At 36.0% G+C, this 23,303-nt stretch overlaps 2 protein-coding genes across 2 annotated transcripts; both read right to left on the bottom strand.

Annotated features, from left to right (window-relative positions):
• Positions 1 to 1,049: 1,049 nt before the first annotated feature.
• On the bottom strand, positions 1,050 to 9,059 carry LOC124532881 (lysosomal acid glucosylceramidase-like). The gene is made up of 13 exons (XM_047107995.1): positions 8,933 to 9,059; positions 8,490 to 8,614; positions 8,061 to 8,124; positions 7,640 to 7,775; positions 6,915 to 7,071; positions 6,310 to 6,470; positions 5,269 to 5,392; positions 4,550 to 4,663; positions 3,744 to 3,888; positions 2,959 to 3,038; positions 2,352 to 2,584; positions 2,007 to 2,096; positions 1,050 to 1,238 (listed from the first exon to the last, which is right to left on the bottom strand). Exons 1-13 carry the CDS (start codon positions 8,991 to 8,993, stop codon positions 1,133 to 1,135), a joined length of 1,596 nt encoding a protein of 531 aa, XP_046963951.1. The 5' UTR covers positions 8,994 to 9,059; the 3' UTR covers positions 1,050 to 1,132.
• Positions 9,060 to 14,512: 5,453 nt separating this feature from the next.
• Positions 14,513 to 21,802, bottom strand: LOC124532914 (asparagine--tRNA ligase, cytoplasmic). Its single transcript, XM_047108031.1, has 10 exons — positions 21,624 to 21,802; positions 21,197 to 21,544; positions 20,365 to 20,585; positions 19,635 to 19,753; positions 18,841 to 19,014; positions 18,556 to 18,684; positions 18,104 to 18,248; positions 17,161 to 17,265; positions 16,126 to 16,336; positions 14,513 to 15,390 (listed from the first exon to the last, which is right to left on the bottom strand). The coding sequence occupies exons 1-10, from the start codon at positions 21,649 to 21,651 to the stop codon at positions 15,206 to 15,208; spliced, it is 1,665 nt and encodes a 554-aa protein (XP_046963987.1). The 5' UTR covers positions 21,652 to 21,802; the 3' UTR covers positions 14,513 to 15,205.
• Between the last annotated feature and the right edge of the window lie 1,501 nt (positions 21,803 to 23,303).

Genomic DNA, 23,303 nt, shown 5'->3' with positions numbered 1-23,303 from the left:
ATTGGGATTAGTTCGATGCGTATGCTGCGATCGTTAATGCCAGGAAGCTCTTTCATGCCGTCATAACTGCTCTACGTCGCGAAAATGTAATTCCTTTAGCGTACGTTACGTGTATTTCTATTTGGTTGTTACTCTCTATAACCGAGGTTACTACACAATGCAGCAAAATTACATTAATTTTCAAAATGAAATTTTATGTTATTATTTATTTTACCCTACATTTATTACATTATTTTTTTCACTTATTTCTTCAATTTACAAAAAAGTATGCCAGTTTTAGAACATTACAAACATCACAAACATCATGGTCATCATCACGGTCATTTATTCCATTTACACCAGCAGATTTATATGATATATCAGTACGATCATGGAACTACTTCAATGATGGAACTTTGATGATTTGATGTCCCTTGTGTCTTTTGTTACACTGGCTCACCCACCTTTTAAACAGGAACACATTAATACTATGTATTGTTGTTTTGCGTCAGATTTTAAATTGGTACAGAAACATGTGTGTAATATATTTGGGTTACTATTTCAATCATTTCCAAAATTTTTATTTAACTGTTATTTATTTCAATTTTTTACACGACGCGGTCTATACTATATATTTGTTTGAGGAAGAATATATTACTGTGTATGTTGGGGTAAGTTTTACTATGCAAAATTTATGCTGGACTCCAAGATCGAACGGAACAATGGCTCAATCGAAATCCTTTCAGCTTTTTAAATATGTATTTGTTATTCATAAAAGCCAATTCAAAGTTATTGGCAAAGACACACTTTTGAGCAAAGGCGACATCTACTCTTGAGGATAATTAATATATTCTACCCCGTTGCTTCCTACATGGAGCCAAATTTCAGACACATTATGTCTTACTATCAGATGACATAATGCTTCTTCTGTTATTTGTTGATTCGTTTATATATAGATAAAGTGTTTCCTCAAACAATTTATTCTAATACCGATGTCAATTGTAATTTCGTAGAATTATTCTCAATTCAAAATGGCGTCATTTAATGTCGCCAGTAGTCAAAATATTAACAAGCTTTATTTCAAATATCGTTTATTTTGCCCGAACATACTGTACATTAAAAATATACATACATAGGATTTAATTTAGAAAAATCAATCTAAGTATGCAACTTCGATGGTTGAGATAGATTCAGCATCCAACTTGACGAAGAGTTCTTGCTGGCCAACGCGAATCTTAGCTGATTTTGTTTCTTTTGCCCTGTGTGGAAAATAAATGTATGTTTAACAAAATTATTGTTATGATGATGAATTGTTTAGTTATCGTAAGAAAAGCTTACTAAGTATAATCATAGTAAACAATATATGTGTGTGTGTTTTTTTTGTGGAAGAGGTTGTCGGACGAGCATATGGGCCACCTGATGGTAAGTGGTCACCATCACCCGTACACAATGACGCTGTAAGAAATATTAACTATTCCTTACATCGTCAATGCGCCACCAACCTTGGGAACTAAGATGCTATGTCCCTTGTGCCTGTAGTTCACTGGCTCACTTACCCTTCAAACCGGAACACAACAATACTGCGTACTGTTGTTTAGCGGTAGAATATCTTATGAGGGGGTGGTACCAACCCAGGCGGGCTTGCACAAAGCTCTACCACCAAGTAAAACTAATTCTTTAATTTATTCGTGTATTGTTGCAGTCGTTTTAGTATCTTTTTTTAATCTTATTTCTTTGGTATGTAAACATATTATATCTCGGTGCAAGATGCGTACTGCGAATTCCAATTAAATGTAAACAATAATGCTAATAATCCTTAACATAGAAGTTCGGGGATTAGAGGAGTAAGCGTAAAACTTCGATCGTTAGATAACGTCAGACATATTTACACATATGACGTGGATTACATAACCCAAAATTTTAATGTAACCCACTCGGGATTTGAATCCAGAACCTTGGGATCTGCAGCCTTATAAACTGACCACTACATTAACTACTCGGGTTCTCTATATATGTTTTCAACTTACTCATTGTGGATGACAACAACGATGGAGTCGTTTGGTGTCAGGAAGGCGACCGTATCGTAGTGGCTTTGCTCCAACGCTTGGATGTCTTGCCTGTGAAATAATTATTATTTGTAGAGCTATTCTGTATCATTATACTCAGAATTTAACATAGTACTCGTGATTTGCCATATTGACTATAATAATGAGAACATTTAATTACCATAATCGCCACCACGTATCACCGTAAGTCTTATTATTTATTTTTTATTTAATCGGCAGGGTTGCTAAGATTACTTTCATGTCAAAGATATATATTCTGATTCGATTTGAGTTTAACAATAAAATTAAAGGGTTAAATGTTCTTACACGTCCAAATCCTCGGTCGGGAACACTTTCGAAACTCGAACTCTTCTAGAAAATCTCGGTATGAATTTGGAGAAATGCCCCATCGCGTAGAAGGTCGGCTGCTTGAGGAACTCCTCGTTCGGGGCGTCCACTATGACCGGGGAGTCGACGAAGTTCTTCACCCACGTCGGGCCGCCCTCCTTGTTGAGACACATGTTCCAATCTATCCACGCCACTAAATTGTAGTTCAGGTTCTGGAAAATAATGTCGAAGATATACACACATGTTCTGAACTGTGTGACTTTCATTTTGACATTACTTAAAATCAACAATGTGTGATAATGTCGTAATTGCTGCAGCGTCAGAAATAATGCAAACAAAGTATTCTTCCTCGAATAAAACAATGTTTTTTTCCTAAATTATCCCATTTTCTGCCTTGATGGATTTACGGAATAAACACCTAACTGACCTAGTGACCACTACTGGCTTTAAAGATTGACAAACGTGGAGCCATAAGTTCTAGTCCAGATAATAAGGCTTTAAAAATGGACACGTATCGGCAGTAGAAATAACTTGTAGTCTAAAAGTAGTTCAATGTAAGAGCAGGCAATTATAAATGCATAATTACCTCAAGGATGTCCTTGATGTATATTTTGGCTCTTTCCCACGATCCCAAGTCTACTTTGGGAATGTCAGTCGGTTTGAATCCTGGAAAAAGCAGAGGTGCATGTATGATTAACGCTATTGAATTATTGTGCTACTAATTACACTATATACTGATTGTTGCTGCAGAATCCTCCAGCATATTTCTGCTCAAAACCTTGGGTCCTAATCAAAGACAAAAAGATTTGTACATTGACATTTTTTACTGATATAAACAGTTACTTTAAGATTCGATGCTAGAGCTCGTGCAAACTCATCTGTACCTCAAACTCATCAGATATTATAGCAGTGTTATCCGGATAATCCGGATTGAAGGGTGAGTGAGCCAGTGTAACTATAGGTACAAAAGACATAACATAGTAGCTTAAACTTGGTCACGCACTGGCGAAGGAATGTTTACCACGACCATTTTGCACTATTGCCTATGAGTGCTGTGTTGACCACTTCCCATTAGGTGGCTATTTGCCTGTCATATACAAAAAACAGCTAAATATATACAAAAGTATTATAGATGTGTCAGTGTTTACGTCTCAAAAAATCAATGAAACATGATGACAATGGGACAGAAACGGATATTTGGCAACACATACTTGCCTCTCTTTCAAACGTAAGGGATATTGAGAATAGAAAGGAGTTAGCGATACTCATCATCAATTTAATTTATTTTTTAGACATTTTCTTATCATAATAAGAAATAATATATTGATGTTAAATTCGAGAAATGAAATCAAGAATATGAGATATCAATACCTGCGCATGCTTCGGTGGATAAGATGAACCTGTCCGGATATTTCTTACTAATTCTTGCCAGTATAGCGGGAGGTGTCCTTTCATCGAAATAGTAATGCACTGCTATACCATCTATGTACTTCAGAACTTCTTCATCTTCTGCGATCTGAAATAAAGCACCAGGAATACAAGACCTTTATAGCTGGATGTATGTATTATCATTTTCTAGTTTGAAACTATTGGTAATATTTATTTGATTATTTAAACTAGCTGTGATAATGATCGTCCTCTGGGTCAACCTTATTCAATTAATAAACTATCTACGGTGGTTTCACGTCGGGACCATCCCATTGCGCAGTTAAGATTCGAGCATTACATAATATAGACGACCTTAGACGACCTTCGTGGTCGAGTGGTGTGTACACCGGTTTTCATGGGTACGCCACTCTGAGGTCCCGGGTTTGATTCCCGTCCGATATAGATTACCACTAGTTTTCTGTGTTGTCTTGGGTCTTGGTGTTTGTGGTGCCGTCGATACTTCTGATTTTCCATAACACAAGTGCTTAAGCTACTTACATTGGGATCAGAGTAATGTATGTGATGTTGTCTCATATTTATTTATATATTTGTAATATACAAGTATCTTCCGTAAAATGTCGGCCACATGGTCACAAAAACTGATTCGACTTGTGCGAACAGGCGAAAGTTTCTGGTAAGATATCTCACTAATGCAAAAACAATTTTCATATTGATCTGGTACACTCTAGGATTAGGCAGTTTAAATAGACAAACTCTTCAGCTCTATACAATAGTATGGTTATACTTACAGATTCAAAAAGAGGTGGCAGAGCGAATCGTTGATCATCCACAGCCAGTATACGAATGTCTCGAACGGAACAGTTTCTTATTGTAGGCCCTAAATTGTTTTTCAGAAATTTCGACTGAAATAACAGTTTCAATTTATTAATATGTTTCAGTTTTCAGTTACATTATGTAACCCAAGATAATAAGGATTCAAATTCGCATTACTAAGTTGTCCATGTAATTATATTTCATCTTATGTTCGGGGAAGGATAATATTACTTGGTTTATATATTTAAGACTTTCTGGAAGTACGCCTGAGTCCCAAACAAGTCATCACATATTCTACCGTCGAACAGAATTTATCTGTTCTGGTTTGAAGTGTGTAAGTCATTATAACAACGGTCAGTCCAACACAAGGGACATAACATCTTAGTTTCCAATTGATGACACATTGGTGTTTTGGGGAACGGCTAATATTTCTTACGGCTATATCCATGAAAGATGGTAATGACTTATCATCAGATGGCCTATTTGCTCTTTCACCTACACATTTTACAAAAATAAGAATACTGCCACGTGACAACAAATTCGCACTGGATTAGCGAGGCGGAATTATGTCGAAATCTTTTCCTCGAGAGCGCGAACAGTGAAATAATTGCCGTTACTTTGCTCGCCGTTACTTTGCTTTGTTCATTTAAGTCTATCTAATGTGATTTTGAATTAAATTGACAGATGTGAGTACCATTTTCTTTGTAGACCAAAGTTGAGTTTCTTCTTTAACGTCGTATAAAAACGGAAGCAGTGGCTCATTTGCAGCCGATAGACCCCATACTCTTATACCTTGTTCGTTGTAAAGCTCGGCGAATCTAAAAGAAAATAAAAAAATAAAATGCTTAAATTAATTAAAGAAAACATTACTCTCGCTATTTACTATCAGTCAGTGACTTGAAAAGAAACTCGAAACATTTTTCGTATTACCAGCCACTATGAATGATTACTAATTATATAACACACATACGATACTTTACATTTTTATAATCTAACAACATTGATCAACAAAAATGATATGTGTTGACTAGCCATTTTCTAATAAGTTGCAATAGTCCAATTGATTTTTGTAGGGGACAATGGGGACTATAGAGACTGCAATTTATTCTATGTCAGTAATTGCTACAGCCAATTATTTTATACTTTGTATGACATATTCGAGAGTAATGGCACTCTTATTCAATCACCAATCAATTATTTCCTTGTTGTGATATAGTGGCTAAATTGAGCGCGAATTTGATTGGATATAAACACTATTTGTGACACGTGTTGAAAGCTTGCCTGCGTTTGAGAAAATATTTAATAACTTAAGTTCATTAAATTGATGAAGGAGTGTAAATACCCTCTAATAAATATAATTAAGGCAATTATTCATGTACTAGTATTCGCCGGCTTCGATCGCGTTTTTGTCGTTTGTCATGTGTTAGGCAAAAAAAGTGGCCTATGACTTTTCTTGGTTCAAGTTTGCTTCATACCAAATTTCATCAAATTGCGTTCAGCGGTTTTGTCGTGAAAGAGTGACAGATAAACAGACACACAGAGTTACTTTCACATTTATAATATTATAATATATAAAGGAGAAATCCTACCAATTTGGAATATTCGTGTGAAGTATCCTTAAAACCTAGTCAGGCGAATCTATTGATTTCTTTTTATTTAATTATCTGTAATATATAAAAATAAGTTACAGCATTCCTTATCAACATTGTTACAAAATGTTCCTGTAGGTACTCACTTGCACTGATAGTCAGCGTACGCCTGATAGTAATCTTCATTGAGATATTTGAACCCTGAGCTCTCCTCCTTTATTGACATCCACCGGGGAGGTGCCCAGGTCGCTGTGACGACTTCCACGTCAAGTTTGGCTACTTTCATACAGGCCTGGATCATGGGGACCTTGAGGAGAAAAAATTGATGATGAATGAATTTACCGGTACAAATAAAACGGCACACTTAATAATGGAATCTTAATATATTAATATATTAGATGGTTAGAATGCGTGGAACTTAACCGATCGTGTTCAAATCCTGACAAGCAGTAATCAACTTTCATGTGCTTAGTTTGTGTGCTCGACGGTAAAAGAATACATCGTGAGGAAACCTGCATCTGAATCTAACCAACTTCTTTTAACTTATTTTAACTATGATGTGTTAGGGGTTTTCACTTAGGTTTTAGGTATAAAAAATATCTTATATCGTTGGAGTTCAGGTCAAATTGGTTTAGTGGTTTAGCAAGCTTAACAGACAGAGTTACTTTCACACTTATAATATTATTATAGATAGATAGATTTTAAGATTACATGGCATTTATAAATTGGAATTTAAAAATGATGTAATTACCTTGTATAAGATGTCTTCTGGGGCCAAAGTAAAGTTGGTCAGTTTTGTGTCGTTAACTGGGTACTCATTGTAGGCGTATGGACGCGTGGAAAAATCCGTTGAACCGTTAGGGACACGAATCATTGAATATTCCAGTCCGTCTTCACTGCAATACGAGCTTTAAGCAAAAAAAAATATGTTGTGGCAGTTATTAAATTAGCATTAACATCGTATCTTACTTGTACCCAAAGTCATTTTCAATTATTATTAGTGTTATACATTATCCATGACTGTGCAGAGAGCACATTTTTTCTACTTATAATCACAGTTTGATGGGTGGCTTATCTCAAAGATTTGGGGGTAATACAAATCCGAGTGCAGTGCATTATGGAGCACCACGATAATGGTCAGTTCTTAGAAAATTGGTGAACGCCCCAGTAAGGTCTCCTAGTTATCATATTTGGAGGAAATATCACCAGAACACATACTACATAAGCTAGTCACTACAACCATTGTTATTTAATATTTAAACAGCTAATTGTAATCTAGTCCTTTGTACACACTAGTCGATTTTAAAATATATAAATAGTAAGTAATAGAATAGGTTTAAAGTTAAACCACCCAAACAGATTCTTCAATCAATACATAACTTTAAAATTTGATTAAACTTTTGTTGAGTAAAGAATTTCTCTTATGTTGTTAATGTTAAATATTGGTCAACTAAAATATACTGGTGTCCTATTTACTTGATTAGATGCTGTTGTACCGCAGGCGGTAAGCTCTTCCAATTGAATCCAGCCGAATCGGTAACAGCCCCGCCAAAACCTTCAATCGTCTGATACATCGTTTCTGGTTGTATGTCCAAGACCATGTCGAAGTGTTCTATAAAATGAAGTTTACGATTACTGTTAGGCAAATAATTATTGTTGCCTCCACTGATGACAGGAGGGCTGGTTCGTTTTTTGCCCAGAGGATCGGAATTGCGACTCAACGGGGAAATGCTGCTGGCATTCTTGCCACCATTGCACGCGGTCAAGATGTGTACAGTAACTTTAGTTCATATTTGTATATGTTCAAGCATTTAATGTTATTAATTCTTATGTTAATAAAGATGTAGTAGAAAAAGTGGGAAAACGATAGAAATTCAAAAGATATAATTATATTTACCATTGTCATTTATATAAGATTGTGCTTGGGTCGAACCGTAGCTTTTACTGAATCTTTTACCCGACTGAAAACAAAATAATACATACATTAGTATTGACATTTTTGCCAAAAACCTTTGCCTTGTAAAAAAATGTTAATGTCTGTAAAGGGTTCATTTTGTTTCTTGAAAAGGTCAAAAATATTTCAGTGATCGATATCAGCTAGATTATGGAATCTTCAGCTTATATATTCAATAAATTAATATTTATTAGAGAGCGAATGAATGATAATGAATGAATTTTATCAATACACTTGCATCTTTCAAAACGTAATTATCAAAAATTCAAACACAGATATGGACCAAATATATCTTGTATCGTCAAGCACCTCGTCATTTCACTCAGTCATCAGTCACTATCGTTCATTATCAAATTAAAACAAAATGGTTACCTTCGATGACGTGTACATTATATAATTACCACCGTCCGGTACTTCTCTAGTGACTGTATCACAGTAGGTAGTGTTGCAGACGCATACTACTGACTCCTCGTATTGCCTCGGAGCGCAAGGAAGATCTATTCATATAACCATAATTTAAAAAAAAAATCAAATAGTTGCTAAACAAAATTATTTAATTATCTGTGACTCGTGGTTTGAGGAGTAGAGTTTAAGTATTTACAGGCTCTTTAAAGAACTGTAATGATAATTAAATATCTGCAGAATCTTCTTATATGAAAAACTAAGAGTTTTCAGGAGCGGAGTCCGAAATTTTCGTAAGTATTATAAGACTATAAGTCTACATATATTCATGCTTATACAGGGATGTCGCAAATTCTATTATAATTATCTATATAATCTATATTGTATACAGTATCTTTAAATATATAACTTACCAGCATGTACTGTTAATACAAATAATGATAAAAGTATTTTTAATTTCCGGAAATGTTTCATCGTGGTAACAATGAGCAACAGTTCAACCCGTGCCAATGCAGACTCAGAAGTAAATTATAGAAATGGTATATGTTATAGATATACGAATCAGACCCACATTTGAATAAATAACTATAATTTTATGTACAGGCTGTATAAATATATTACTTTTATTAGATATTTAATATATGTATTTTGACGACCTCCGTGGTCGAGTGGTGTGTACACCGGTTTTCATGGGTACGCCACTCTGAGGTTCCGGGTTCGATTCCCGGCCGAGTCGATGATAGATTACCATTAGTTTTCTATGTTGTCTTGGGTCTGGGTGTTTGTGGTACCGTTGTTACTTCTGATTTTCCATAACACAAGTGCTTCAGCTACTTATATTGGGATCAGAGTAATGTATGTGATGTTGTCTCATATTTATATCTTATGTATTCACTTTTCATTAATAAGGCTAGCTGCCCCGACTTTACATAGATAAAATTAATTATGATGTACATTTGTATCGAATCAAGCGATCTCTCCACCAGTAAGAAAAATGAACATGCTATGGTCAACTGATGGACAAATAGTGCTTTCCTTATTGAGGAGTAATTTCAGACCTTATTCCATTTATTAAACGTGAGCAATTTCTTTCAGAACCTACAAGAAATAATTTCCTTTTAAAACGTAACGAGATAGCACAGAGATAGATCGGCTTTGGCATGGTTCTTCCAAAAAAAATTGTCCGAATAAATGTGTAAACTATGTTATAGTTTTTTCTTCAAAATACTAAAGCATGACAAAAAAAAATGCATTAATATAAATTATTGTTTTATTTTTTAGCTCATACTCTGTTGTGGTATATTGTACTTTTTTATTTATTTAATAGCCAATGATATTATGTTTAACAAATCAACTTAAAGCTAAATTAATTTTGCTGTTGGTAAACGTCAGTGTAACAAGTACCTACAACGGACATAACATCCTAGTACCCAAAGCTTTCGATCTGAGATGGTCCAATGGTTAGAACGCGTGCATCTTAACCGATGGTTGCGGGTTCAAACCCAGACAATCACCACTATATTCATGTGCTTAATTTGTGTTTGTAATTCATCCTGTGCTCGGCGGTGAAGGAAAACATCGTGAGGAAACCTGCATGTGTCTAATTTCATCGAAATTCTGGTACATGTGCATTTCACCAACCCGCATTGGAACAGCGTGTTGGATGTTCCAGACCCTCTTCTTAATGGGAGAGGAGGCCTTATCTCGGCATTGGGAAATGTACAGGCTATTACTTTACTTTACTTTACCCAAAGCTTATAAGCATCTTGGACGATAAAAGGAATTGGTTAATATTTCCTACAAGGCCAAATTCTATAGTTGGTGGTTACATATGATGAGGTAAGCCATTAGCCTGATTTATATAAAAGAAAAAAAATAAGATGGGATTTATATAACTCTTAACAAATATGAAAAAAATATTTATTTAATTCTTTTGAGTTAACACCTGTATTTATCGTGGAAACTTCAAGGTCATGCAATATGTACAATTAGCATAATTATTTGTGTTCAGGTAATAATAAAGATGAAAAATATTCACATTATAATACAATAATTATTTTATCAAATAAATGATACTATTAAAAAACAGCCACAATCAAATACAAATGTAATTTGTCATTAAACAATTTGTATTGGATACAAATAAATTGATAAGAAATTAATTGATTAAATAATTATGATGGTTTAAAATTCTTCCACGAAAAATACTGCCACGGAGATTGATTTGTTCATTTTATTTAAGCCTCTTTAATTCATTAGTAGTAATACAGTATTTTTGTATCTGATTTAAACTACCTCACGACGAGTATAGGCGTTCTGTATCTCACTCAATTTTTTTGTCTTGAGCTATTATGATCGTCTTTGTTTAACAATTTCAAAAGTTCGTCTTCTCATCTTTTAAGTGGGGGCGCCCTCTTCTCCTTTTTCGGGACCTCATTTTAGGTTGGCCCTATCCACTGATTTTTCTAGTCCATCTCTAGTCAATATATTTTTTTATAATTTCATGTAACATGTACAATAATAAAGCTATTTTAATAATTTGAAACGCCTGGAGGCGATCATCTCATTCCCAAGGTGTGCAGCCAAGTAAAAAGTTTTCTGGAATCCTTTTGTAAAAACGTATGGCCCAAAAAACAGTTACTAAGTCTGAGTAATCCGGTACTTGGAGTAACAAGTTTATTCTTGTTCATACTATTAATGGAATATATGTAACAATTTATAGAAAAAATCGTTTATGTTTTAGCGTACCTACATAATGTTATCAAAAAGAAATTGAGAAACTTTAATTTCTTTAAATTTAAATAACTTAACGAATCTTTTGGACAGGTAATCTTTCTGCAGTACAAAAATGGTATTAATGTCAGCTGCATTACCCCAGAGTAGGAGGCCATACAGAGGAAATAACTTAAATACATGAGGCGAGTCGTATCCACATCAGTCAAGTTTAATTTTTTTTACTGCATGGGCGACAGAAATGTCTGTTCGCCAATTTATTTACATGGGGGTCTTTTGGAGCTTACTGTCGAGCTAAAGAACTTTGTTGATTCTAAAACATCGAATTAAAAGTACACTCGTTTTGACATATCTTACATTGAGAGTAGTGATTTTAATACACTGTGTGTTTTTACTATTTAACATTAAATTATTAACACTAAATCAATGTACTATTTCATAGAGAGCATTGTTTACATCGTCAAATATGGAAACGTATTTTTATTTTAAATATTAATGAAGTATCATCAGCAAACAATACTATCTCGAGTTTATCGCTTAAGAGATGTGGTAGGTCATTTATACAAAGAAGGAAGATAAATGGACCAAGAATTGATCCTCGAGGGACCCTCACAGTAACTGCAGCCTCGGGAGATCTCTTTCCATTTCCATCAACTATCTGAAACCAATTGCTTCCATACGAAATCAGAAGACTGAGGGCCGTGTCCCAACTACATAATGACGTAGCTTCTTGACCAAGAGTCGAGATGGCCCAGTGGTTAGAACGCGTGCATCTTAACCGATGATTGCGGTTTCAAACCCAGGCAAGCACCGCTGATTCATGTGCTTAATTTGTCCTTATAATTCATCTCGTGCTCAGCGGTGAAGAAAAACATCGTGAGGAAACCTGCATGTGACAAATTTCATAGACATTCTGCCACATGTGTATTCCACCAACCCGCATTGGAACAGCGTGGTGGAATATGTTCCAAACCTTCTCCTCGAAGGGAGAGGAGGCCTTTAGCCCAGCAGTGGGAATTTACAGGCTGTTGTTGTTGTTGTTGTTGTTCTTGACCGAAGTATCATGTTGCACACAATTAAAGGCCTTAGATAAATTACAAAATTAAGAGTGACATATGACATTAGTTATAAAATAATATAAAACAAGGATAATATTACCACAGGCAGGTTAGCTAAATAAAAACCTATTGTATTCACGAATAATAACTTATTAACTGTTTACAGATCCGAACATCTGTCTAAATAGAAAATTAATATTAAATTTTATTATACAGGGGTTTAACCAACATTTGAAAAATATGTATTCTTATTTCGGTTTTCAATAATAATAATGGATACTTTTTCAATCCTCCAAAGGGGCGGACATTTCTGTAAACGCGAGTACATTCCTCTAAACATGCGGACATTTCTCTGAACGTGCGGACATTCCTCTGAACGTGCAGACATACCTCCGAACGTGCGGACATTCCTCTGAACGTGCAGACATACCTCCGAACGTGCGGACATTCCTCTGAACGTGCAGACATACCTCCGAACGTGCGGACATTCCTCTGAACGTGCAGACATACCTCCGAACGTGCGGACATTCCTCTGAACGTGCAGACATACCTCCGAACGTGCGGACATTCCTCTGAACGTGCAGACATACCTCCGAACGTGCGGACATTCCTCTGAACGTGCAGACATACCTCCGAACGTGCGGACATTCCTCTGAACGTGCAGACATACCTCCGAACGTGCGGACATTCCTCTGAACGTGCAGACATACCTCCGAACGTGCGGACATTCCTCTGAACGTGCAGACATACCTCCGAACGTGCAGACATACCTCCGAACGTGCGGACATTCCTCTGAACGTGCAGACATACCTCCGAACGTGCGGACATTCCTCTGAACGTGCAGACATACCTCCGAACGTGCGGACATTCCTCTGAACGTGCAGACATACCTCCGAACGTGCGGACATTCCTCTGAACGTGCAGACATACCTCCGAACGTGCGGACATTCCTCTGAACGTGCAGACATACCTCCGAACGTGCAGACATACCTCCGAACGTGCGGACATTCCTCTGAACGTGCAGACATACCTCCGAACGTGCGGACATTCCTCTGAACGTGCAGACATACCTCCAAACGTGCAGACATACCTCCGAATGTGCGGACATTCCTCTGAACGTGCAGACATACCTCCGAACGTGCGGACATTCCTCCGAACGTGCGGACATACCTCCGAACGTGCAGACATACCTCCGAACGTGCGGACATTCCTCTGAACGTGCAGACATACCTCCGAACGTGCGGACATTCCTCCGAACGTGCGGACATACCTCCGAACGTGCAGACATTCCTCCGAACGTGCGGACATTCCTCTGAACGTGCGGATATTCCTCTAAAGGTCATCAGTCTTCCTCATAACCGTCAACCGTCGGGTAATTTTCTTCCCCTCCCTCTACGCTCATGCTTTTTTAGTTACGTATCTCCTCTTAGGCTCACGTGATCATACAAAAGCAAAGAATAAACTCACTTTTACTGTTATTATAGCTCGCGTCATGTAAAAAGAACGCTAGCAGTCAACCTGCGCACTAGACTATTTATCGGTTTTATAGATTGGCACAGAATGATTTGAATCTAAATTTTAAAAGGTTTAAAAGATTCGGAATTTCTTACTGTCTTTCTAACTAGCGGCAAAAATAAAAGAACTGAATAAAAACCAATAACAGACATTGACATTTTATAAAAGAATTATCCACAATTGCAACGTCACATAACGTTGAAAAAGGATTGCCTACCACACCTTTAATTTTGTAATTAGATTAAATATTCTACTTTGAATCAAACACGTTTTTATTTCTATTTAATTATATTCTGTCCATTATATTTATTGGTGTGCCTATCATTATTTAATTTGCAAACCCGCGAGCGAGGCTACTTTAAAAATAAATAATATGCCTAGTACTTTCTTGCTCGATAGTACCCATGCGCAAGCACACCCCCTCCGCTTTCTTCCAGCGTTCTTTTTACACGACGCAGTCTATAGCTACGTAGCAATGTTACTGTTAGGGGCTACTTTCAGGATTATATAGTCGATTTTTTTTGTATTATATATATCCTCCTCGCTCCAAACATCTTTCATCACAACATCGTCGCTTCTGCCACATTAAAAAAATCGCCCTTTTTCTAACGACCCAGCGTTCCTATCCATACACGAGGACTGGACTAATTACGGATTTGTGGATTAGCCAAATAAAAAAACAAAATTTTTCTCGAAGCTTTATTTTCACTTATTAACAAAACTTGCATTAACGATCAATCGCCCAACGATTACATTCTGATATATGACTTGTAAGTATTAAAAGCGGTATGGAAATGTCTGTCAAAATAAATTACTTTCAAAATACATGCCTCCCTTTATATTAAAATATATGTATATACAAACCCAAAGTAAATGCGATCGTAAGACTAAAATATGAAACGATTTACTAACAGTATTCTCTGGAATAAAAAAAATGCATTACAGATCGTAAATAAAAACAAAACTTCTAACTATAATTTAACTCAATAAACATCAACTGTATGATTCAACTCTCTGTACGTAATAGAATAATTTACATTACTTTTATCCAGTAAGTGGGATAACAGTGGGACTTATCCAACTTAATAAATTATAAAAGCTGACCAAACCTTATATGTATATGCCCAAAATTTTTATAAATTTAATTTCTGAAAGAAAATTTTTCACTGGGCCGATAGTGACCTTGAGAGGACAAGGTTATATTATACTTTCTTATTAAGAGTATATCCTTATTCACTTCAATGGTTTAGAAGTGTAACAGATAGGCAACAGATATAATTTTTAAGTGACAGTTTGATTTCAAGATGCATGGATTCAAGTTAAAATTTAACAGAATTAAATAATAATCGCTTATGATGGTTAAAGAAGATATGATGTCATTTAGGGCGTGCATCGCTCCAGGAAACGTGGGTAGAGGCAGGTATCCCGGATGTGGTACCGGTTGAGCAGCCAGCACAGGAAGCGCTCCAGGCCTAACCCGTAGCCGCCGTGCGGGACGGAGCCGAACTTGCGTTGATCGGTGTACCAGTAGTAAGGGGTCGGGTCGATGCCCTCGCGCTTGTAGCCTGCAACGAATTTATATCAGGATACCTCACATCATACTTAAAAATATGGCGGCTATTATCAGCCATATTGCCATAACCATATTATATATTGCTATATAAAGTAAATAAGACAAAAATATGGCAGATACAATCAGCCATATTGCCATAACCATATTATATATTGCTATATAAAGTAAATAAAATTAAGTAAGTTTACTTAACTTTTTACTTTATATAATATATTGCTATATACATATTAATATCAAAATACCAATTATTCAAGTTGGCTCTTTCAAGTACTTCTGAATCATTTTGCAAGGTCAACTAAGATACTAACGGTTCAGAATGCTATATATCATATATATGATATTGTGAAAAAATGTTTCTGTCATAGATTAATATATAAAAAGTAAGTTCCCGCAAGATTACTACTAGTAAAGTAAAGTAAGAGCCTGTAAATTTCCCACTGCTGGGCTAAGGTCTCCTCTCCCATTGAGAAGAGAATTTGGAACATATTCCGCCACGCTGTTCCAATGCGCGTTGGTGGAATGCACATGTGGCAGAATTTCGATGAAACTAGACACATGCCGGTTTCTTCACGATGTTTTCCTTCACCACCGAGCACGAGATGAATTATAAACACTAATTAAGTACATATATATAGTAGTGCTTGCCTGGGTTTGAACCCGAAATCTTAGGTCTCAGTAAGTTTCACTACTAATATTTCTCTATTTTTTTTATAATAACAAAACACACCTTCCATCAGCTCTTCGTGGTCCCACATCCTCATGGACCCGCCGACAATTTCCCCGACACCCGGCATCAGGAGATCAACAGATTCAGTTAGACGCTTGTCATCTTCACAACGGAGCATGTAGAATGATTTGATCTCAGCTGGAAACTTGCAGAGAAGTATGGGCTCACCGATCGCATCAGTCATCTTCCTCTCAGGACCTTCTGGAATGTCCTGTGGAAATTAAATGATGATCTAGTTAATCAATGAGTCGATATTGTCAATTGTAGTGACTAATTTTTTTTTTGGTAACTATAATGTAATTATTGGTTTAGCATCTAGCTTATAAAGCTGGAGCTTTTATTTTTAATAATTCCTTTTGTATCGCCAGATCTATCTGTGCCTTAGCTATTTTTTTCATGGTATAGGTTGGAGGACGAGCGTATGGGCCACCTAATGGTAAGTGGTCACCATCACCCATAAACAATGACGCTTTAAGAAATATTAATTATTCCTTAAATCGTCAATACGCCACTAACCTTGGGAACTAAGATATTATGTCCCTTGCGCCTGTAGTTGCTGGCTCACTCGCCCTTCAAATCGTAACACAACAATACTGAGTACTGTCGTTTGATGGTAGAATAACTGATGAGTGGGTGGTAAAAGCTCTATCACCAAGTACAGTAAGTGCTATATCTTGTCTATAACTTGATTTGAGTTATATTAATGTATCTGCATATTTTGATGGCACAATATTGTTTGCAATTTGGTGACAATATAGTACACACAGTCATATACTAATGTAATATTTAAGTGTGTATTGGATTCTATAACAAAAAACTCTTTGACTGACTGACTCAGTCACAGATCCCAATGTCCTTGGGTTAGCTTGAGTAAATACTAATTGAGTTTGTTTATCTATCAAGACATTATCATTAGACAAAAATCTTTAGTTTTAATAATCTAGCATATATTTAGAATATATTTTATTTTGAATATCACAGGTTTATTGATAACTGCAGTATGTATGTGTGTGTTAGAGCTGTATTTGTACTTACTTCTCCAAATTCATAGAAAGTTTGGTCATCTTTAGTGATGTTGTTGGCACGCAGATATTCAATAGCTTCCTCATACGTCATACGCTTAAACGGCTTTTCGGGTTTCTGGAATAAAGAAAAAGTAATTTCAAAATCAAAATCAAATTTATTCAAGTAGGCTTTTATAAGCACTTTTGAATCGTCATTTGACAATTAAGTGAAGCTACCACCGGTTCGGAAAGTAGATTCTACTGAAAAGAACCGGCAAGAAACTCAGTAGTTACTCTTTTTCGACATTTAAAAAATAAAAAGCCAAGTTAGTTAAATACAATTATTTAAATTAATATATCCTGCTTGGAAGTCAATAGGTATCAACTCCACGTTTTTTATCACCTATAAAGTCTTGTATCTTTAGGAAGGATATCCAATGTATCAAGACTTTTCTACCATTGGGTCAGAGTGGGGCAATCTATGGATATGCCATTGGAAGTACTTCTTAATTAATATATCATTAAGAACTATTCTACCTAACTCTATATTTCCATATAGGATTTTATTAAAATATATCTATATTTCCACTTTAATTCTTGGAAGAATCCATAGTGTATCCAAGGCATAGTTTTTAGATGTCCAGCGATGACGTCATATTAACTCAAGCTCAAAGCTGTCAGGCTGTAGTGGCTTGAAGAGAAACTAATTTAAATTTAAACCCTTGGCAAATATTTTATACCCAAATGGCATTGTTATATTTTTTAAAAAGTAGGCAGTGTAGTAAATGGCCTTCTAATGGTAAGTGGTCACAATTAATCATAGACATTGTCACTGTGAGAAATATTAAAATCGTCATTCATCACAATTACCACACTGGGCATTAAGAATATTCTCTTCTACCTGTAGTTTTAAGTTTAGACCTTATTGTAATGAGATTATTTTAAACATAGGTATTTAAAATTTCATAAATGACCTTGAAATTGGGGTTGAGTTCATACACCAAGTGACCCTCGGGCGATGCCAGAACTCTATCGACGACATCGACGACGAGATCCTCGATCCTATCCAGCAGATCGTTGAAGTTGATGAAGGGGCATTCCGCTTCCACGTGACTGTATCTGTGATAGATAGAATATAGTCAGTTTTATGACCAATACCGACCAAAATCAAAATCAAAAATCAAAGTATACTTTATTCAAGTGGGCTTTTACAAGCATTTTTGAATCGTCATTTAACAATTAAGTGAAGCTACCACCGGTTCGGAAAGTAGATTCTACCGAGAAGAACCGGCAAGAAACTCAGTAGTTTCTTTTTCAACCATGCTCCAGATGTACTAGGTTTGGTTTCTGATCATGATATTCCAAGTACAAGATCGGAAGTCACCACCACCACCGACCTGAATCAGCGGTAGGGAATAGGACTCACTCGGCCAGGTGGCGGCGCGTGCGCGAAAGCTCGGCGCGGTAGGACTGCGCCACGCAGTACACGTCGCCCAGCGCCGCCAGGCACGTCTCCAGGTACAGCTGCGAGCTCTGCGTCAGGTACGCCTGCTGCCTGCGGGCACACGGGCGTCAGCGGGGGCGTGGGGGGGTGTGGGGGGGCGGTCGTGTGCGGCGCACGTTGCTGCTGCCTGCGGGCACACGGGCGTCAGCGGGGTGGGGGGGGGGGGTGTGTGTGGGGGGGGGGGGTTAGGTGAGTCGGCCGGCCTACCCGAAGTAGTCGAACTTGAAGAGCGTGGAGCCGCCCTCGCACTGCGTCTGCACGAGCGTGGGCGGCGCCACCTCGGTGTAGAGGCGCGCGGCGAAGTGCTCGCGGAAGGCGCGCGTCACGGCGGCGCGCGCGCGGAGCACCTTCGTCGTGTTCTCGCCGCGGATCATGATGTGTCTGCCGCGCATGTGTAACACTTGCATTATTATCATGTTGGACAACAAACAACAACAACAACCTGTAAATTCCTATGGGCTATAGGCCTCCTCTCCCTTTGAGGAGAAGGTTTGGAACATATTCCACCACGCTGTTCCAATGCGGGTTGGTGGAATTCACATGTAGCAGAATTTCTATGAAATTTGTCACATGCAGGTTTCCTCACGATGTTTTCCTTCACCGCTGAGCACGAGATGAATTATAAAGACAAATTAAGCACATGAATCAGCGGTGCTTGCCTGGGTTTGAACCCGCAATCATCGGTTAAGATGCACACGTTCTTACCACTGGGCCATCTCGACTCATGTTGGACAATGTCAGTTGTAATACATGGAAATATTAAAACAAATCTGTTAACTTATTTATTACTGATCTGTGCCATGACAATTGCCAAAAAACGAGTAATCCAATTAATATAGAACATAGATAAAATATGTTGTAAGTTTTAGTAGCTCAATATTTACACTAATTATAGTTATATCATTTATATAAATTGACATAAAAATTTAATAACTAGCAACACTCTAATTCAAAAATTTTAAATTGAATGATAGCAATAAAAACATTCACACAAGATTGACCTGTTATCGAGCTGGACGTCAGGCAGAGCGTCCTCATTCAATATAGCATCAGCGCCACCAGGTGGAGCCAGACCGATGAGCTCCCAGTAATCTACTGTCAGCTCATGACCTCCCGGTGCCTTGAGAGAGATAACAAATATATAACTCTGATATCTATACACTACTCTAATAGCAAGAGGCATAAAGAAATAAGCAGATTTACATATTCCATATCATATAACACGGTATCATGAGTCATATAATAGTCATATTATATTACAGAGGCAAGGTTAGCGAGATTTGTAGATTGGAAATCAAAACAGAGACAACTGCAGGACAAAGTGTAGTGTTTTCAAAAATTTCTTCTTGCTCGGAGTTTTGACCCATAGAGCTATAGAAAGATGAATGAATGTACAGCTATACCCTATACCAACAATAGCAGCAAATTGAGCTTAATTAATCTGTGATACACAGATTTAAAAAAAGTGTGTTTTGAATGTGACCGAAACTATTATTGTAATGTTGGAAGTTAAATTAAAGTGGAAATAAGTAGTTACTGTAAATAAAGATACATTAATAATAAACTCTTAGTAGTGAACTATATAGCTGAGTTATTAGCAAATTGCATGAAATACGTATATCTAAGGTTTCTTTATCTTTATTTCTATTTCCATTGATATAGGATATACACCTGAATGTAACAGTTTTATTTAAGCTTAATCATACAGTAATTATTACTTTGTTCACTCACTGACTTTCCTTCAGGTACAACTTCCAGTTTTCCATAAAGAATGACTGACGACTCAGTGGACAGAACTAAAGCGTTATACGTTTGACAGAGATTGCCATGTAAGACACATTGCATGTAGCCAGTACCGTCACGCAATGTAAGAAAAGCTAATGATTTGCCTTGACGACGTAGACGATGGACCCAACCACGTACACATATCCTTTCACCTCTATGTTCAGCCGCTGAAATGATACAAAACATTTCAATGTACGGTAATATACAATTGTGAGGAGAAAACTACTGCAGAAATGAAATATTACTGGTAGTTATAGAGATGCCTACTTCATTGAAAATATACAAATGTTCTAGCTACTGTTATCAGTATCATTAGTTGTAGCCAATATTGTATTTGTCAAGTTGTTTTAAAATAAACTAGTTTTAAACATTTGTTTTCCGTTAAGGTTTGATTGTTAGTCATTAGGTTTAATAAATGTTGCCTATGATGACTCTTTGAGATTCAAGCTTATCTCATAGCAAATTTCTGCTTGAAAATGCTGTAAAAGCTACCAGGTTGATAGACAGTTACTTCTGCATTTATAGTATTAGTATGGACACCCTGCTTTTGTACTATTTAATTTGATTTCAAATGTCATTTATAACAGATAACATTTGCTCCTAACAATGAATAATTATTCCATATTTGTATTACTGATAAAAAAAATGTTTAGTGTGCATCCAATTGATGATGCAATACAGCAAATATATTATTGATATATACATTTCTCTTATTCAATAAATTTTATGTAGTATTTCATAACTTTATAAACCACAAATAATAAATAAAATAGGTTACCATAAAGTATTTTCACAATTGTGGCTTTTGGCAGAGAAGGATCCTCTTTCAAGATGATTTTCTTAGCTTCTTCCAAATTCTGCTGTCTCTTTTCAACATTATCATCATCCACCTTTGCTTTCTCAACAGCCTTGTAGCATTCCCGACTCCATATCTTAGTGATTTTCTTTAACTGCGATTTTGCGGCTACGTCGTACTGTTTTCCTTCATCTTTGGAGTCCACGTATATGGTCGGAAATGGTTCCTTGCCAGCGTGTCGCATGGCTTGCAAAATAGTTTTAAATGGTTTTTCTGCTGTACCATCTCCAGTACTATCATCGCCGGTCTTCTCGGAAGTATAGATTTCTCCTATAAAACGTTTTTTAATAGTATGTCACTAGCATATGTTATTGTTCTTAGGTTATTTGAGAGAAAATCATGTACTCACCAATCGATAATTTTTCTATATCTGCCATGATTTTAAACTTAAAATTACTAATTTATTTAAGCAATAAGTAACTACTTGGTAGTTAAATTCAAAGAATATAAAATATGATAGCCATTAACCACTACGTTTTGCGTTTTGACTTTGACAGTTTGACACAAAACGCATTGCAGTGTTGTCGAGTGTGGACACGAATTATAGTGTTGACCGATAATTCGATAAAACGCTACACACGTCACACACTGAATCGAATGCGAATCTTGATTTTTTCTCAATTAATCGGTTGTTTTTGATGTTAGTATGCTTTTTTAGTGATGATTTCTTAAAGAAGGATAAATAGTTTCGTTACATAACGCGTTATAACGCCAGTCTGATTTCCCTTTCTTTTACGCGTAAAACAGGGGCAGGCATTTTATAATATTAGATTAGTAGATAATCATATATTGTATAAAGATTTTTGTTACTAAATAACTTTTCATTTCATTATCATATTGATATATTTAAGTTTAAGTAAGCTTTTTTCAAGTTAAACAATTTAAATATTAAATAAACAGTGTTTTAGATTTAATTATCGCTTCGGTTGGGTGTTCCGTATACATTTTGTTTTTTTATTTCATGCTATTACTTTTAAACTTTCTTTGTGTGGGCCACATAAATTAGTTGGATTTCATTATTTATTTGACTACATTATATACTTCAATTTGTTAAGAGACAAGCGGATAAAAAAGCCAAATAAGTTTAAAAGGGAGTTACAAAATATAATAAAACACGTTTTACGTCTATATACTACATAAAACAAAATTACAAAAAAAGTATTTACTCAAATGAAAACACAATAACAACAGCAAAAAATCTGAAAACGTATTTTTAACTCCCTTTTAAAAATACGTTTACTTACTGCCCGTCTCAGGGCTGGGAATAGCTCTTATTTGCAACCGTCTCGAATATGCCGTTTTGGTATGGACCGTGTACGTTGGTCTCGGCTTAGTAAATTATTTGTCAAAGTCAGGATTATCAAAAATATATTGCACATACTGTCACTTTGACCGCATTTGCAAAAAAATTTGCATACTAAAGACATAATCCCCACTATCCATGTACTAGGTGCTCCACAGTCCACACAGCTTCATATTTATTTATTTATTTATCGTCCACAAAACAGATTATAACTAAAGACACATATAATATATAAGTAAACATTATAAGCAAGCTAAGTTATGTGAACACAGATTATAGACGAAATATTTCACTTATAAAATATGCATTAAAAGATACTTCCTCTTTCATTGATCAAAGCGTGTTGCTATTATAGTGTAATTTTCCAAATCAAAATCAAAATATTACTCAAGTAGTCTATTACAAGCAGTTTTGAATCTATACTTATTAAGTAAATCACCCACAGGTTCATGCAAAATGCAAATTATTTCGAGAAGAACCGGCACAAAACTCAGCAGTTACTCTTTTTCAACATTTAGAAATACAAAGTCATGTTTGTCAAATACAATTATATACATATATATGTAATATACTCAGCCTGTAAGTTAACAAATAAAGGGGTATCGATTTTGTAACGATTTTAAAAACAAACAAACACTTGGACATACTTAAAAGTCACTCAAACAGTAATTTACGAGTATAACGTTATTTGACATTCGTAGCATGACATACTAACATAATCCATAA

The sequence above is a fragment of the Vanessa cardui genome, chromosome 10, assembly GCF_905220365.1.
Source record: "Vanessa cardui chromosome 10, ilVanCard2.1, whole genome shotgun sequence".
NCBI classification, from domain to species: domain Eukaryota; kingdom Metazoa; phylum Arthropoda; class Insecta; order Lepidoptera; family Nymphalidae; genus Vanessa; species Vanessa cardui.
Note: the sequence above shows the minus strand (reverse complement) of the source record. Positions and strands in the feature narration are given on the sequence as shown.